This window comes from Carcharodon carcharias, chromosome 9, assembly GCF_017639515.1.
Source record: "Carcharodon carcharias isolate sCarCar2 chromosome 9, sCarCar2.pri, whole genome shotgun sequence".
In the NCBI taxonomy this organism is placed as follows: domain Eukaryota; kingdom Metazoa; phylum Chordata; class Chondrichthyes; order Lamniformes; family Lamnidae; genus Carcharodon; species Carcharodon carcharias.
Window position 1 is genome coordinate 82248417 of NC_054475.1, and position 18011 is coordinate 82266427.

General features: G+C 45.1%; 1 protein-coding gene across 3 annotated transcripts in view; it reads left to right on the forward strand.

Moving 5' to 3' along the window:
- The window catches only part of dock11 (dedicator of cytokinesis 11), a 274194-nt gene that overhangs the window by 155685 nt on the left and 100498 nt on the right, over nucleotides 1–18011 (forward strand). For all 3 annotated transcript variants that reach the window (XM_041195297.1, XM_041195295.1, XM_041195296.1), the window contains 9 exons: nucleotides 2017–2133; nucleotides 6047–6143; nucleotides 7576–7694; nucleotides 8649–8766; nucleotides 11364–11430; nucleotides 12525–12572; nucleotides 14128–14270; nucleotides 17374–17489; nucleotides 17714–17848. In XM_041195297.1, coding sequence (XP_041051231.1) covers nucleotides 2017–2133; nucleotides 6047–6143; nucleotides 7576–7694; nucleotides 8649–8766; nucleotides 11364–11430; nucleotides 12525–12572; nucleotides 14128–14270; nucleotides 17374–17489; nucleotides 17714–17848 — 960 coding nt within the window. The remainder of the gene's footprint in view (nucleotides 1–2016; nucleotides 2134–6046; nucleotides 6144–7575; nucleotides 7695–8648; nucleotides 8767–11363; nucleotides 11431–12524; nucleotides 12573–14127; nucleotides 14271–17373; nucleotides 17490–17713; nucleotides 17849–18011) is intronic.

Genomic DNA, 18011 nt, shown 5'->3' on the forward strand with positions numbered 1-18011 from the left:
GCCTTTTTCACTTAACAAGCAGAGCTAGAAAGAGACTGACTGAGCCCCAAGTCCTGGTCACCAGGAAATGGGTGGGGATTGGGCCTGAGCCAAGGTGTTGGGTTTAACCACCACTGACCTTGTATTTTCCTCTGGTGGCACATACTCCATACTGGCCCCTGTGGGTGTTGGGGTCAGAAGTGGGTTGCCCTTCAGCCTGGGTTTTCCTCCTCTCCTAGCCTGCTTTGTGAATACATTTTTGGGGAGGGAGGAGGAGTAAGGCGGAGTGTGTATCCGGCTCACTCCCAGACAGAGGGCTCTCACTCTCAGACTCATTCACGTACACAGGGTCTCTCACACACACGTGCACAGACACACATGCACAGACTCACACATCCACACACACTCACTCACACAGACTCACTCACACACTCTCTCACACAAACTCACACACAGACTCCCCCCCCTTCTCTCTCTTTCACAGATTCTCTCTCTCACACACACACACACACACATGCAGACTTCCTCACACAACCACACATTCACTACCCACCCATGCCCATGAAGCTTGGACACTTTACCTCAGGAGGTCGCAGTCAGGCTGCCCTCCTATTTGGCAGGCGTTCCTGACCTCCACTAGCTCTGCAAACCATGTTGCCGCTTTCCAGTCCATGGACCTTCCCAACCTCCACCCTCTCCCACGACCTTCCCGACCTCCACCCTCTCCCACAACCTTCCTGATCTCCACCCTCGGAGAGATCCGCTGATCAACACCATCAGGATGCAGCATGATTTCATTGCATGTTCTCAGCCAGTGTGTGTTTGCAGATTTTGATATTTTATTTTGGGCATTTTTCAAAAAATGTACGACCCTGCTTTTCCTCATGGCCTCCCTTCCCACTCTGCCATCTTGGCCATGTGCTTCTACAGGGCCCAGCACCTCTGCAGGAGGGCGAGAGAGAATCCACACTCTGCAAACAAAGGAATAGCCACTCGCCTTCACCCTGCTCGCTGCTCCTCCGATTAGAGACTGATTCTCTCCAGAATTTGCTGCTGATTGGCTTGCCAGTGAGCCTATCAGCAGAAAATGTGGGAGAGAAATGGCCTGTGATTGGAGGAGTAACTCCTTGCACATCTTTCATTCAACTTACCCATTGTTTGAACAGTGAGACCGTGGGCCGGCTACAGAGGATTCAGGTGTCAGGCTCTAGGCCAGCATTTATTGCCCATCCCCAACTGCCCTTGTTTAGAGGGCATCTAAGAGTCAACCACATTGCTATGGGTCTGGAGTCACATGTAGGCCAGACCAGGTAAGGACGGCAGATTTCCTTCCCTAATATGGACATTAGTGAACCAGATGGGTTTTTATGACCATCGACAATAGTTTCATGGTCATCATCAGACTTTTAGTTCCAGATTTTTATTGAATTCAAATTTCACCATCTGCCATAGTGGGATTTGAACCCAGGTCCCCAGAGCATTACCGTGGGTGTCTGGAATACTAGTACAGTGATAATACCACCATGCCCGTCAACTTTCCCTGGGCAATTGCCCAGCACTGGGAACCATCCAAAAAGGTGATTTAAATCGCAAATCCCAATATTTATCCAGAAAAAGTTAGAAGAATTAAAACCTCTTCTAACTTCTGGGTGACTATAGTAAAGACCCAGACAGACGCCTGCCACAGGACTCCGCCAGCAACCCAGCAACCCTGACCCCCACCCCCATGGTATTCCCCACCCTTCTGGACCCACATAGGATTCCTACACCAATACGGGACTGCCCTGTACACTACCCCCCCACACCCGCCCACCTTATGACCCAAGTCCCAACCTACCCTCGCCACCACAGCAGCACCCCCCCCCCCCCCCCCCCCCCCCCCACCAACCCCCTGCCCTCCCAACCCCGAGGATGTAAAAGCAAATGCAAATTCTTTCCTTTCATTTTTCTCCTCTTCCAGGATCTCAATTCTGAGTATGTGTCAGAGATTTCTGATCTTTTAATTAAATGCTTTACCAATTAACCTTTCCATTTCAGAATATGCAAGCAAGGATAACCCTGCTGTATCTGCCATTGCTGAAACTGTTGTTTGAAAATGTACAGCGGCTGATTGTAAAGGATCTGTCTACTTTCAGCATGAACTTCTCGAACAGTGTGAGTACCCGGCTCTTGATCACCCAGAGTTGCAGTGGTGTGGCAGTGTCCTCGCCCAGGGTCATGGTGGTGTGGCAGTGCCATGGGCCAGGATCATAGTGGTGTGGCAGTGTCCTCACCCAGGGTCGCAGTGGTGTGGCAGTATCTTGAGCCAGGGTCGCAGTGGTGTGGCAGTGCCTCAGGCCAGGGTCGCGGTTGTGTGGCAGTGTCTCAGGCCAGGGTCGCGGTTGTGTGGCAGTGTCCTCGCATAGGGTCGCAGTGGTGTGGCAGTGCCATGGGCCAGGGTCGAGGTGGTGTGGCAGTGTCTTGGGCCGGTTCGCAATGGTGTGGCAGTGCCATGGGCCAGGGTCACAGTGGTGTGGCAGTGTCCTTGCCCAGGGTCACGGTAGTGTGGCAGTGCCATGGGCCAGGGTCACAGTGGTATGGCAGTGTCGTCAGCCAGGGTTGCAGTGGTGTGGCAGTGTCCCTGGCCAGGGTCACGGTGGTGTGGCAGTGCCATGGGCCAGGGTCGCAGTGGTGTGGCAGTGGCCTGGGCCAGGGTCGCAGTGGTGTGGCAGTGTCCTCGCCCATGGTTGCAGTGGTGTGGCAGAACTATGGGCCAGGGTCGCAATGGTGTGGCAGTGAAATGGGCCTGGGTCACAGTGATGTGGCAGTGCCCCTGCCCATGGTTGCAGTGGTGTGGCAGTGCCATGGGCCAGGGTCACAGAGGTGTGGCAGTGCCATGAGCCAGGGTCACAGTGGTGTGGCAGTGAAATGGGCCTGGGTCGCAGAGGTGTGACAGTGCCCTTGCCCATGGTCGCAGTGGTGTGGCAGTGCCATGGGCCAGGGTCACAGAGGTGTGGCAGTGCCATGGGCCAGGGTCACAGAGATGTAGCTATGCCATGACCCAGGGTCGCAGTGGTGTGGCAGTGCCATGGGCCAGGGTCACAGAGGTTTGGCAGTGCCATGAGCCAGAGTCACAGAGATGTAGCTATGCCATGACCCAGGGTCTCAGAGGCACAGTAGTGCCATGGGCCAGGGTCGCAGTGGCGCAGCAGTGCCATGGGCCAGGGTCTCAGTGGCGCAGCAGGGCCAGGGTCTCAGTGGCGCAGCAGTGCCATGGGCCAGGGTCACAGTGGAGCAGCAGTGCCATGGGCCAGGGTCTCAGTGGCGCAGCAGCGCCATGGGCCAGGGTCGCAGTGGCTCGGCAGTGCCATGGGCCAGGGTCGCAGTGGCGCGGCAGTGCCATGGGCCAGGGTCGCAGTGGCGCGGCAGTGCCATGGGCCAGGGTCGCAGTGGCGCGGCAGTGCCATGGGCCAGGGTCGCAGTGGCGCGGCAGTGCCATGGGCCAGGATCACAGTGGCATTGCAGTGCCATGGGCCAGGGTCATAGTGGCGTCGCACATGGGGCCTCAGTGCCATCCAGTGGTGTTCTCGGTTTTGTGGGAAGGAAACCTTGTTAAAACTTTCTAATGTAAAGGGAACCATTGACCTGGGTTGGAACAACCTCTCTTGAGTATTAAACCAGACTTGCATTTTATACTCTCCCATAGAAAGCAGTTTGAAGCACTGGAAGGATTCGCAGGCTGACTAACAATCTGACAGATGGTGATACGAGCACTCCTTACATGGCCTTAACTAGTCAATATGTTATTTCGACCTTTACAGCAGGAGGCTTTCATAATCTCTCACAACCCATGCAGTAAAGAGGAGCAGAGGTCACATCGCCCACCCCCACCCAACTTGATATCCCCAATGGATGTCACCAGTGGTAACTCATCAGCTCTAATCCCATTTTCCTCCCCTCAACTTATATCATTCTATTTCTTCCTTTGGAACTACGTATCTATTCAAATTATATAATCTCTCTCTCAATTGCCACTTCTTAAGCACTCCTATGTCATCTGTGCAAAAACACATTGGGCAGAATTTTCTGCCTGCCAGGCGGGTGGGGCCGACCCAATCTCTGGTGGGCCGGGAGCCAATCCCTGCCTGCCACCATTTTACCTGGGTGGGCTAAGTAAGGCCCGCCCAGCGTGATGTCTGCCAGGAAGTGCTATGCGCTCCCTGTGCGGGCGGGGTGGGGCATTCCCCAAAAGCGAGAGTGCGTTCTTTCACACATGCTCACGAAAGAGCGCACGTCTCCCTGAAGCAAAGTGCTGCCTCAGGGAGATCGCTTCCACATTGAAAAATATTAAAAATAGAAAAAAAAATCTCTAACCTGTCCCCCTCATGTGACTAATGTCCTGTGAACATGAGATGGTACATGTTCATAATTTACAGAATAACTTTATCAAATTTTTAAAACCCTGCATGAAACCTCATCCCGCCGGTAGATAAGGTTTCATGTTTTTTCTATTCCTTGCTGGGGCTCCTGGCCGCCAACCTTACATTTGGATGGGCAGGTCTTTTAATTGTTTAAATGATCCTGTCAATGGCCTCAACTGGCAGCTGATTTTGCTGTGCCCCCACCTTCCTGAAAATTTAAATGGGGCAGGATGACGTCGGAGGTTCCACCCGATATCATCCCATGTCATTTTATGCGTTGGCGAGCAGGCCCTGCCCCCTGCTCACCAGTGGCAAAATTTTTCCCTTTATTTCTAACTCCTCTTCATTCTTTACATTTGCAAATAATCTTTTCCTCTTCACTTGTTCAGGAACTCTCTGTTTGTCAGCTTTCTTCAGTTCATCCTTAACCTTCTCTGGTCCTCTGGAAGAAAGAATGCTTGGGCCTTTCCCCATAACTATAATCCGTCATCCTTTCGTGTGTGTGCGTGTGAGAGCGTGTGTGTGTGTGAGCATGTGTGTGAGCGCCTGTGTGTGTGTGTGAAGCGCCTGTGTGTGAGCACCTGTGTGTGCATGTGTGTGAGCACGTGTGTGTGTGTGTGTGTGTGTATGTGTGTGTGTGTGTGTGTGTGTGTGTGAGAGAGCGCCTGTGTGTGTGTATGAGCACATGAATGTCTGTGTGCAGCAAAGATTCATGAATTTCCCCCACCCGCCTTACTAAAGTCAAAGTCCTTAACAGGTCTTAGCTAAAGCCTTCCTTGCTGGCCAGAATCTTGGTGGTTGTTGTCTTAACAGTGTTGTTGTGGAAGATGATTCATTACCAAACCAAAACTGGAAAATCCCTAGCCCCAGATTAGATTGTTTGATTTTAAGGGCAGTAAATGAGTTTCAAAGTAGCATGCTTCAGAATGATAGCAGGACAAATGGGGTTGATTGATGAAGACCGGTGGCATAGGCCATGCTTGTATTGCCTGTGGAAGATTCATTGTGAACTAATTGAGGCATTTAAGATGAGTAAAGGTTTTGATCGGATAAAGAGAGAGAGAGACTATTTCCTTTGGTGGGGGTATCTGGAACAAAGGGGCTGAACCTTATCATTAGAGCTAGGCTATTCAGAGCTGATTCTTCACACAGAGGGGCGGGCAAATCTGGAACTGACCCCTTCAAAATATAGCTGAAGTTGAGGGTCAAATGAAAGCTTTGAAACTGAGATTAACCTGGTGTCCGACAGTTGACACTCTCACTATTTGCCACCTTAATTTTAAAAATACTTCGCAAAATGTTATTACCCAATTTAAAACACTTTCAGCTGTCAGGGTGATCGATAAATCTGTATCTCTTGGTTAAAGTAGTTGGTAAAGAAGCTGGGGGAAATGGGAAGAATTTAATTAATACAATGAGCTGTTATGATCGGGGAATGGAAGCAGATTCAATGGTTGCCTTCAAAAGGGAATTAGAGAAATAATTGAAAAGGAGAAAGTTAAGGAAAGATCAGGGGAGTGGGACTAATTGGATAGTTCTTTCATAATGGGCTGAATGGCCTCTTCTGTGCTGTATTACTCTGATTGTAAATTCTGTGCACAAAATTTGTAAATTAGCAGCACTCATTGAGAATCAGTGATAATTAATTTTGTTTCTTTTAAAAATAGTGTGTTCGAGATGACCTGACCTTTAACTTCTCACCAGCAAGTGGCACTTCAACCTCACGCAAGTCAGGCAGCTTTATCGACAAGGAAGTCCTTTCAGGTAAATCCTCTCTTGTTTTGCTGACTGAGCTGGTTCAATGAAAGTAGCAAAAAAATTACCGTTTTAATGTAGTAATTTTTCTATAGATGTTAGATTGTGCTAAAGAATCAGCCTTATTATTTAACACAGCAAAACATTGCTGGATGTGTCTCCTCACATGCAACAAATATGTTGACTAAGGAAAAAAATGCATTCATGTAGCACCATTCCCAACCTCAGGATGTTCCAAAGCACTTTACAGCCACTGAGGCCCTTTTGAAATGTAGTCACTATTGTAATGTAGGAAACACAGCAGCCAATTGGTGCACAGCAAGCTCCCACACATAGCAATGGGATGCATGGCCAGATAATCTGTTTTCGAGTTGTTGGTTGAGGGATAAATATTGACCAGGACAGTGAGAAGAACTCCCCTAACCTTCTCCGAAATAGTACCGTGAACTTTTACATTCACCTGAGGTGGCAAACGGGGTTTTGATTCAAGATCGCATCTGAAAGATGGCACCTCCGGCAATGAGGAACCCGCTCAGAACTGGAGTGTCAGCCTAGATTTAATGCTAGAGGGCTTGAACCCACTTTCTGGCTTGAGGGGAGAGTGATACCACTGACCAATTATTCATTATTTAATAGAACTTAACCTCCCACCCCCTGACCAGCATTGACAGCCATACCTTCAGGCCCTAAGCTCTGGAATTCACACCCTAAATTTCATTGCTTCTCTGTTTTTATTCCCTCTTTTAAAAGTGGAAATAGAGGCAGAGAAACGATGAGGTTTGGGGTGGGAATTCCAGAATTTAGTGCCTCAGCAGCAGAGGGTATATCTGACCAAGCTTTTGGTTATCTGCTATGATATGTCCATATATGGCTCAATGTCAGATTTTGTGTGATATTTTGTTGCTATATAAATGCAGGTTGTTGTTGAATATCATTCTTGTACCTTGATGACAAGAACCGGATAGAGTTGTCAAGGTGAAGTCTGAGAGCTTAGTACAGTTTGACTATGACTTCCACTGACATCTGTTCTCCTGGTTTGGCGAAGTGATTCAATGTTCCATTAACCTTGTTAATTGCTGTTCTGCAATGGGTGGATTTATTGGAAGCTGAAAATAGAAGCTTCATTTTTAGCTATTTCAGTACCAGCCATGGAATGCAAGTCACTTTGTTTTTTTTCTGTGTGCAGCATTTTCCACTAGTCTGCATTAAGTTTCTGATGTTGTGTTCTTGTGATGATGCTGCTGTTCTAGCCACTTACATACTTTTTTCCAACCCATTTGGTAATTTCTGAGCTGCCTCCTCTGGTTCCGTGTTTCCTCCTCGGTTGGTATCAGCTGCAAATTTGACATGTTGCATTGAGTTTCTGAATCCAGCTCACTTACGTTGAAGGATTGATAAGACAGTGCGGTGGCTGGCAAACCCCTTCCTTTTGTATCTACAGGTTATGGTGCATCTTGTGTTCCAGGCCTGAAGCGTGATGATTCCAGAGGCTCCTTGAGCATTGAGTTTAATACGTACACATCTGAGAGGGCTGATGAAAGACGGAATTCCGTTGACTATGTAAAAGAATCTCTTTGAACTATTAACATCTATGACATTTCCTTTTTTGCATCTACTTCTGATATCATGATGTGATAGTAGAGCATGTTTCAAACCACCCACACTTAGATTGTCCAACCCTGTAAACCATAACTGAAAACCTATGGCAAGATCGGGGTGCATGTGAAGCAACAATGTCCTTTCTCCATGTGTATCGCAGTTTATATCTGTTCACGTCCAATAGAAATGAGGACTTCAGACTAATTTGAAAAATAATGTGAGGATCTTGAAATAGTTTCTCTGGGGTCTGGGAGTCATTGAAATTTGGTAAGGACAGGGTAGTGGGAGTTGGTACAAGAATGGTGGGCATTCCAGTTGCATGTAGTGGAGAGAAAGGAGCAGGGAATTAGTTCTGAATTATTCTAGCAAAACTGTGATGCAGAAACAAGGAGTCCAGTCGCATCCCCTGTGCTGCAACCATCTATAGCTACTTATGGGGTCTCGGTTTAAATCTATCCCAAGTTGATCAGATGAAAGTCTCCTCTCTTGGCTGACTGTACAGATCCAATGTAAAATGAATTATGATAGCACTAATTGACTCAGAACTTTTCAGCGTTATGGGGAGAGGGTGCGTGACTGGGACTGATTGGAGAGCTCTTTCAAAGAGCTGGCACAGGCATGATGGGCCAAATGGCCTCCTCCTGTGCTGTGAGGTTCTATGAGTTCAGTGGCAATTGGTATTCAATTTGATAATCACATTCGAAGGCCTTATTGGATTTATAAAGCTTCTTGATGACGAGTTGGAGCAGAGCAGAAAAAGCTCCAATCTGCGCCTGACCTAGACGTTGAGTTGCTCTGTGTGAACCACTGCAGATTTATCCAGGATGTTACCCAATGGATTATAGAGAAAAAGTTCTGGATGTGGTTGTATTCTGATTGTTCCTGTGTACGTTTGTTCATGAACATGTCTCTTAGAGTCACCAAAGAAGGAGCTCAACTGAAAGCAGCATATCCCAATACAGCAAGCTGGATCAGTATGAAGCCAGAAGTCTCCTTATGTGCTTCCTTCACATTGTTAAAACTATCTCGGAAGGTACGTCATATTCCTCTTGGCATTTTATTCTGAGAAAGTACTGACTTCCAATCCCATACCAGAATACGAGATGCATGGACAGGAAATGACTAGCTGGTCCATCAAACCTGACCCACACATCATGATGGCTGGAGCATTGTGACTGAACACTTACCCCCTCCCCACCCCTTCCCCTCTGACATCCCTGAAGCCATGGGAGACACAGAAAACCCAGAGCCAATAAGAGTAAAAAAAATACTTTGGAAATTCTCTCTGATTCTCCCTTGGGTAATTGAAAGCAGCCCAGGAGGTCACATGAGATGTATGTTATTTATAAAGACACTAACTTTCACATATCAAGTCCAATTCCCTCTTAAAGACCAAGTGCCAGTACCCACCACAGGAGCCAGGAATATATTCCAGATCCTCACGAATCTCTGGGAAAAGAAGGACCACCTAATATCCAGTCTATTCCTGCTCTCTCATCCTGGTACTCCCCAGTCAGTTAAGCTTGTGTCATCTCTCATTAGGAATTCTATCTATTCCTTTAATTATTTCAAAGACCTCTTCAATACCATTGTAAGAAATGTTATGACTATTATTCATGTCCATTGACCAATAGTTGAATGAAGGCCCAGTTCAGTGGTAGGTTTTCAAACATTGGTGAATAGAGCAATAAATGAAAACGTGATTGCCTAAGAGGCAAACAGAGTCAAGCATCCTGATGCAAAACTTGAATAAATTGCTGAGCTTTCAAATATAAGAATTTGAACTTGTGATGTGGAATCCAATAGTTCAATGTTGGAATGGTAAATTACTTAACTTGCACTTTTCAAACCCTGGACAGTGATGGAGGAGTGTGAGAATACAAAGTGGTTTAGGCCAAAGTCTACCTTGAAAGAATGCCGCTTTACATGAATGTTCACATGAGCCAGGGACCAGTTTGTCTGCTGTAAGAAGTGGGGCTAGCTTAAATCAAAATGACAAACTTGATCAGCTGAGGGAATTGATTGTCAGTAAGTGAACAGCCCAGGGCTGTCCTGAGCCTGAGTAAAAACTGAACAATTTGCCATGAGGGAGGAAAGAAAAAACAACCAAACACATTAAAACTACTTCAGGCAATGAACTCGACGTGTGTTCTTGCTTGTACTTGTGTGCTGTCACACTCATTCTGGAAGAATTGGGAGGGCCCAAGATTGTTCATGGCACATGACATTTTTACAGTCATAAGAAATTATCTTATGGTGTGTGCATCTTTAGTTGTTGGCACGGCTTTCAATATGTTGTGTGTGCTGTTGGCTGCAGTGGTTACATAGAGCTGCTACCATACTAGCTCAGTCAGAGTGGATCATGGTCCAGATAGTGCACTGGACTAGGCCTGGAGATCAAAGGAAGCTGAAAGGAGATATTGGTAATGTGGCGGAGTGGTCAAAACATGTAGCAATTGGAATTCAATGTGAGATAGTAAGTTTTGGTTTAAAAAAAATAAATAATTAAATGTCACATGGGATGTGTAACAGCAAAAGGATTTGGGGGTTCAGGTCTTCAAGATATTAAAAGCTGCACCTAGAATAAAAAGTTGATAAAAAACCTAATGATGTCACAGTTGCCGTATTGTTTGTAGTGTTAGACTCCTCATGATAGGGCAGATGTTGAGGCATTAGGTTCACTAGGCTGCTGCCTACAAGGAGGAGTATTAAGTACAAGGAAATAACTGAATGTGTGGAGCTGTATTTATCATATTACAGGAGGTGAAAGCATGATTTGTTGGAGATGTTTTAATTCATAAAGCAGTGGCCGAGAGTGGATAGACTATTTCTAGTGGTGGAACGGTCCGGAACAAAAGGTCAGAGATATGAGGGCTAGGGCAGAAAGCAAGAGAAACTATTTCTCAGAGGCTGATGATTCTGTGGAGTGCACTCCTAGAGTTCGAGATTGAAGCAGCGACTGTATTAACATTTAAGAACAGATGAACCGGGCAAGCACGCAGGCTGTTTCCATGTTCTCATTTCTATGCAATTCAGGGTAAGTAACACTGCCATTGGTGATCTTAGTGCTCAGTTGCTGATGACTGATGTGTGTCAGATATTTCTTGTGGTTACATAAAACTGCCAGAGTTCCCCAGTGCCAACTCCATGCTGTGTCCACTCCAATACCCAGCCCCTACATCTACGAAAGCTCAAACAGGAATGCTCATGGAACTATTGTCTTTGTGCGAGAAAAAGGAGGCACTGAGCTTCTGAACACTTAGTTGAGGACATTGGATTGAGCCTCAGTGCCATTATCCCAAGGCTGCATACTATAGTGCAAGGATCTGGCACATTCCGGGCTAATGCAGAACTGCATACAGCACTGTCCGCACAGTGATGTAAGAATGCACCTGACCCAAAAGCAGGGGTCAGTGTAGTGTTGAGCAGAGACGGGATAAGACCTAAGCATGGAGATAGGTCCTAACCAGCACCCTTTACTGTACCCGTGTAAATAGTTCTACTTGTTAATAAAGACTCAGTTAACTTACTGAAAACTACGAAAAATGAAGATTTATTTATAGAGGAATGTGACAACGCATTTCAGTCTTTAACAAGTTGTAAACCTCCTTTTGTTTTTTTCTTTTGAAGATGCTCTGCTGGCATACTGGAACAAAATGTCCTCTCAAGAATTAATAGATTACCTCACAATTTTGGAGTAAGTACCACCTTGGGAATGCTACAAGCAAGGAGGCTTAATATTTTATTTATTCCAATTTCCAGATTAAAATGAGAGCTGTGAAGGAACACTTGTTCGTGTGGAGGGTAATCCCTGGCACAAGGTGGCCTGTTTCTTTGCTGGAATTTCAGCATACTGGTAATCCGCCCAGACCCACGGCCAGCATTGATCTTTGACTTCTAACAGGGGCATTAGTGTTGAATGCAACACGGGAGGTGGTACCACTGATGCCAAATATGCCACGTAATCAAGATGGAAATAATACCTGGAAATAACTGTGAGGTATTCTGATCAACCACTCATCTGGAGTGTGAGATGACTGAATCAGTGGGTAGAACAATTAAAAACAGCTGCCGTTAATGTCATCTGACATTGCACAATAAACCAACATATCTCTTCACAATAGTGATTCTCTCAGTGCAGCCCCCCCCCCCCAGTTAGGAATGGGATGTGGTCTCAATGAAACATGCAAGATTATGACAGGATAGATACTGAGAGGTTGTTTCCCCTAGCTGGGGAATCTGAAATGTGAGGCACAATCTCAGGATAAGGGGACGATCATTTAGGAATGAGCTGAGGAGAAATTTCTTCACTCAAACAGTTGTGAATCTTTGGAATTCTCTACCCCAGAGGGCTGTGGATGCTCCATTATTGGATATATTTAAAGATGAGATAGATTTTTAGTCTCTCAGTAAATTGAAGAAAATGGGGAGAGGACGGGAAAGTGGAGTTGAAGCCCAAGATCAGCCATGACCTCATTGAATGGTGGAGCAGGCTCAGCAGGCCCTGTGGTCTACTCCTGCTTTTTCTTGTGTTCTTATGTTCACATTGTCACACAGTGCAGCCTCCAGTGTGTGTGATGGAGACTCACTCCTGTGCATCCATTGGCCACAATCATTTTGCTGCTTCATACATTCCCTTAATGGCACCTGGAATGAGTTCAACCCCCTTATTTGGTGCAGTGACTACCGAGAAACGTAAACTCTTTGAATAAATGATACGATTATGTAGCCTGACAGACATGACCAAAGCAAACCATAAAACATGAATCATTGACTGTTCTCTTGTTCCAGGGTGTGTCTTCATCAGTTCAGATACATGGGCCGGAGATACATAGTAAGGTACTGCAAATGGTTTAATTAAGAACACCTGAGTCCCCAGTTAAAAGTGTGTTTGTTTCAGGAGTGTTCTATCAAATTAAAATGAAATAACAAGGTTATTCTTCCACACCGTTATCTAACTGCATATGAAGTAGACACGCTGCCAATTTCTATTGCACAGTTGCTTCGATAGTTACTTATAAAAGAAACATATTGAAGGACATGGGGAAGTCTGGCAGATTGTTCTCCCTACATCTCTCCCTCCATATAAACACTCCATCTCATTTTAATGGCAACCCTTCAAACTCTCTGTTCCAATGTTCTAGATCACAGACACAGCCATCTCCAACCATTTCTTTCTATCCCTCATTATTCACATCTCCTAATCCCTCTTCCTTCAGTGTCCACTATGGATAAAACTCTCCCCACCTCACTTATAACTGAACTTGCAAACCCCCAACAGCCCTGCCTTTGGCTTTCCATTCACTGCAAAACTCCTTTGACCAATACTTCAGCTCAACCACTCCCTCACCTCTATCCGTGTTATCAACAAACTCCTTGCTCTCTCCCAACCTTGTTCTTACCCCTGGTATGTTGTTCCCTCTTCACCTCCTCACATCCGGTGGATGTACAATAGACCATGCCTGACATACAACTGGATTTGCCATCCATCACCAGATCCTGCTAGGTCACATCAAACACTAATGGCCACTAGTCCTGGATCAATCCAAAGAGCAGTGATAATTCCCTGACTCTCCATTCCTCTCTCCCCAAGCCCTCCACCCGCACCTCCAGCAGGAAGCATGAGGAGATCATGGATTTCAACAGGATTGAGGACAAACCTCTCCCCCGATTGCACCCCCTTCGCCACTCTAGCTCCAAAGATTTGTCTGTCTCCAGCTTCCACCCAATGGTCCCCTCACTGTACACCTGCCCTGAGTTCATCTTGTCCAAGAGATCCACCTCCTTGTCCCTTAACTTTATTTCCATTAAAGTGCTGGCTATGCACCTTCCCTTCCATTCCTGTTAATATTAGAAACATTCCCTATCCACTGATACCCTTCTCTTTCAATACTGCCATCAACCCCCAGCTCAAATAAAACCTTCTGCCCTGACGAACTATCAGATCATAATGAGACATTGAACTGAGGCGCCATCTGCCCATTCAGGTGGATGTAAAAGACCCCTCTACACTTCAGAAGAACTTCATCAGCTGCAAAGTGTTCATGGACATCCTGAGGTCATGAACGATACAATATTTTATACGTACGCAACTTTGGCCATTCTTTACTGCTGGCGCTTTCTCATAACCCCCATTCCACTGGGCTCTTTAAAGGCCAGTAATTGCATTATTCACGCTTGTAAATATATTGTGTGGCCTCAGATTATGCTGAATTGCAGTTCTAAATATTACCCAGATACATTTAGCTTTACCCCAAGCAGTTTTAGCTTGAATGAATAATGATGTGAATTTGCAATATCTGATTTAATACGTACTACATGTTTCATGATCTAAGGATTTGTTACATTTTGAAGGAGATGAAGAAGGAGTTTATAATTACATTTCTCTTTTCAGGACTCAAGAAGGATCAGGCTCCAAACACTCTGTGGCTGAAAGGAGGTCCCAGACAATGCCAGCTCTTCGGAGCCGAGCAGGAGCGATGCATGCCCGACTGCAGCAGATTGGCCATGTAGACAGCTCATTCACCCTTAACCACAGTAAGTCCAAACACATGCACGCACTCACCTTATCCCTTACACTACGTACTCAGTGAAATTACATTGTGGGAAGAGTAATTCACGGCCAGATTGTTCATGAACAACTTGACCGAGTAACAACATTCTGTTGATGATGCATTTTACCCTGGCCTCTGTATACTGTTGTTTATCAATTTAAACACACTCAAATATAATTCCCATCCCCAGTACCAGTGTTCACACTACGTGAGAGCAGTGGGAAATGCAACCTCAAAACCTTACAAATAGCTAGCGAAAAATTAAAGATGGGGGAGCGGAGGCCGGATAATTCAAAATATTGAAATATAGGTCACCCCTTTACATAAACTGTGACCTCTCCAGTCCAAAGCTCCGAAATCAGTTTTCTCAACTGGCTCCACAATTCTTAGACTTGTCACTTGTGGTGCTACAACAGTCCTGGACCCACTGGATTGTTGCCAGGAACAAGTAGAGGCTTTAAACTTTGCTGGTTTCTGTTCCTTGTGCTTTGTATCCAATCTATTGTACCCAGTGTTGGATCCTGTCCGGGAACTTTTGCACTCGCAACCAGATGACCGTACTGTGACACTGTGTTGCGTGTGCCTGTATGCTGCCGTAATGTAAAGGTGTTCGGCAGATCAAGGGTTAACCTGGGACTGGAGGCTAGCACCATCCATGGTATGATGCATAGAGTCACATGGTAATAGACTCAGAGAACAGTGTAGAAAGAACCTGCAAGGGAGCAGCACCATACATGGCAGTAACTGGGAGCTGTACAAAGTTAAGGATTACCAATAAATGGTTCATGTTTAAACTTACAAGCTTCAAGATCTTATCAATGACACACCAAAGGAATCTATAACACAACACACTGCTTCTGCATTTTTATACATTGCCCTTCTCCTTCCCTCTCTCCCTCCCCAAGTCTGGGCTGTTTGTTGTTACTTGTGTTATCATCTCACTGTGAGCTGCTGATGGCTTTCACTCACTCTCACTCACTCACTCTCACACTCTCTCTTTCCTTGGTTGTTGCCAGGGTCTTGTAGGTTGCAGATGATGAAATTAACATCAGCTGTCACTCAAAGCACTGCTTCCCCTATGGCAATGCGAGTAGAGAGAAAGAGCACTCCTCACAATTTTAAATATGTATGTGTCTGTGTGTGGAATTTTCTTCCACTGTTTCTAGGATTACCAGGAAAGTATTGATCTGTAAATAAGTCAGGATTTTGGATATTCTGAACTGCTAGTTACGATTCTTTTAGCCAGATTTGTCTTGGTTTCACTCCATCTGCTTTTGATGTATCTTTTTTTTTAAAACATTAAACAAAAGCTTTACTCCCAGCAGCAAGCAGATGTCTGTGATCAAACATTTCCAGATCAGTGCTTCCGTGTGTGTGTGCGTGTTTCTGTGCGAGCGTTTCTGTTTGTGTGTGTCTCCATGTGTGTGTGTGTGTGTGTGTGTGTGTGTGTGTGTCTCTCCATATGTGTGTGTGGATGTGCGTTGCACGTGTGTGAGATTGTGCATGTGTTTTTGTGTTTGTGCATTCGTGTGTGCGTGTGTGTATGTTTTTGAGTGTGAGTATGTATGTGTTTGTTTCTGTGTGAGTGTTTCTGTATATTTGCATGTCTGTTGTGTATTTGTGTTTGAGGGCATGTTTGTGTGTACATGTGTGTATTTCTATGTGTGTTGATGTTAAAATTAGGTCGCATTGTTTGATGAAAATCAAAGAGTAGCTCTCAACAAAATTAAGCTGGGTAGTTATTTTTCCTCAAAACAAGCCTTCGAAAATAAAATATTCTGACCCTTGTACATACTCAGCCTTTTTAAAAAGGTATATGTAAAGTACATTTAACATTATGCTATTAAGTTGTTTTTATTTTCCTTGGAAATAAACTTCCTTGATAGCAAAGGTGAGATTGAGAAAGTGATCTTATTTCTGGGTGGTTTAAATAGTCTTCAGACAGAAAAAAGCAGTACCAACTATTTCAAATCAAACCCAACAACTGACAGTTCTGATAGTCGATATCCTTGAGAAAGTCCAAGATGCAAATCCTTGACCTGCAGTGGAAATCCTCCTCCATCGATGTTATCTTATTGGGTGATGCCCCAGGGAGACTGATGATGTGAAGCCTGGTTATATAGTAACTCCCTCTATAATAACCACCTGTTTCAGGAGAGGGAGCCTGGTGCAATTCAAGATGCAGAATTTTACTCCCTTGAATATTAACATTTGAATGAAGGATTTTTTATTTGAATTAAACTATAGTTCATGCTGTACCCTAGGGCTTCAGCCCTAGATCGCCAAGTCTCTAAATACCTAAAACCTCTTGAAACATGGTCAATAATCTCCGTACTTTTTCTACAGCTCAGTATCCTCTGCCTCACATCCTGCCTGAGGCACTGTGAGATTTTTTATTATCTTTAAACGTTTTTATAAATTCAAGCTGCTGCCCTTCCAGTTATTGATTTTGGACTGATGTTTGGAGAGTGAGGCACATCTGGCAGACTGCAGTTTTATGACCGACTGGACGTTATTACTCATGCCAGTGCAGAAGAATCCTGATTGGCTGTGCATGAGGATCTCCGCTGCTGGCCTGCTACCCTTAAGTTGAGAAGAGAACATGTCGGAAAGCTATCTTTCCTTCCTGGTCCAGCTCTAGTTCCCAAGCTGTACTGCAGCTGTCATGTTACTCAATACATAAAAAGGCTGAACGCAGAGGTGCAAAATTCTCTTGAACGCTCCTCTCGTTCTGTTTGATATTCCACACGTTATAATTGGTGTCAGGGGTGGCGGGGTCAGGAGCAAAACTTCAAAGCAATTATGCAGTTAGAGGAATTTTGGTTGAATTTGTTGATTTGCAGATTGCTTAAGTTTAGAAAAAAGGCATTTTTTTTCTAGTTTTAATGCAGCTATGTAATCATGGACTGTTAAAAGGCAGTGAATTACGAAACAAATATAGAGCACTTATGAAGCAATCTGTTAACGACAGCTGATGACTTTGCTATATTCACCACCATTATGATCCTAGATCTAGCATAATTTTAAGATGGTCAATTAAATATTGCCTTGGATTTGAAATGTTTTTTCCCTGTATCGCTACACAGATTTCGGAACAGGTGAAGCAGACATTAGCCACCAGTCCTTGCTGGAAGGTAACTTGGCCACTGAAGTGTGTCTCACGGTTTTGGACACAGTGTCATACTTCATTCAAAATTTCAAGGTTAGCACAAGGTCATTTTCTCCTTGCTTTGAAAATCCAGTTCAACTTCAGTGTGTGCCCTTTCAGCATCATATAGAAAGGTCAGGTAGCCTAATGGTCATAATACTGGACTAGCAACTCAAGATGTTGTGCACTAAAATCCTGTTTTTGTAAGTTATTTGAATGGCCTGCATAGTCTGAATGTTGGGGTTTATCCACTATTTTGAAATTTGTTCCTCACTCAGAACCAACTTCTTGAAGATGATGGGCACAACCCTCTGATGAAGAAAGTGTTTGACATCCTCCTCTTACTGACGAACGGTCAGTCTGAGACAGCCATGAAGCATGCATTTGCATCTTTACGAGCCTTCATCAGCAAGGTAATGACTTAAGCCCCTGTTCCATTAAGTGATGTGTAAGCTGAGCACAGTATGTGATAATGAGAGCCTCAAATGAAACAGAGACACTTACGTACAAATCCCAACCATGTTCGTCCATTTTAGCAGAGCTGGTGGCTGAATTGTACTCCCTTGATCAATAGAA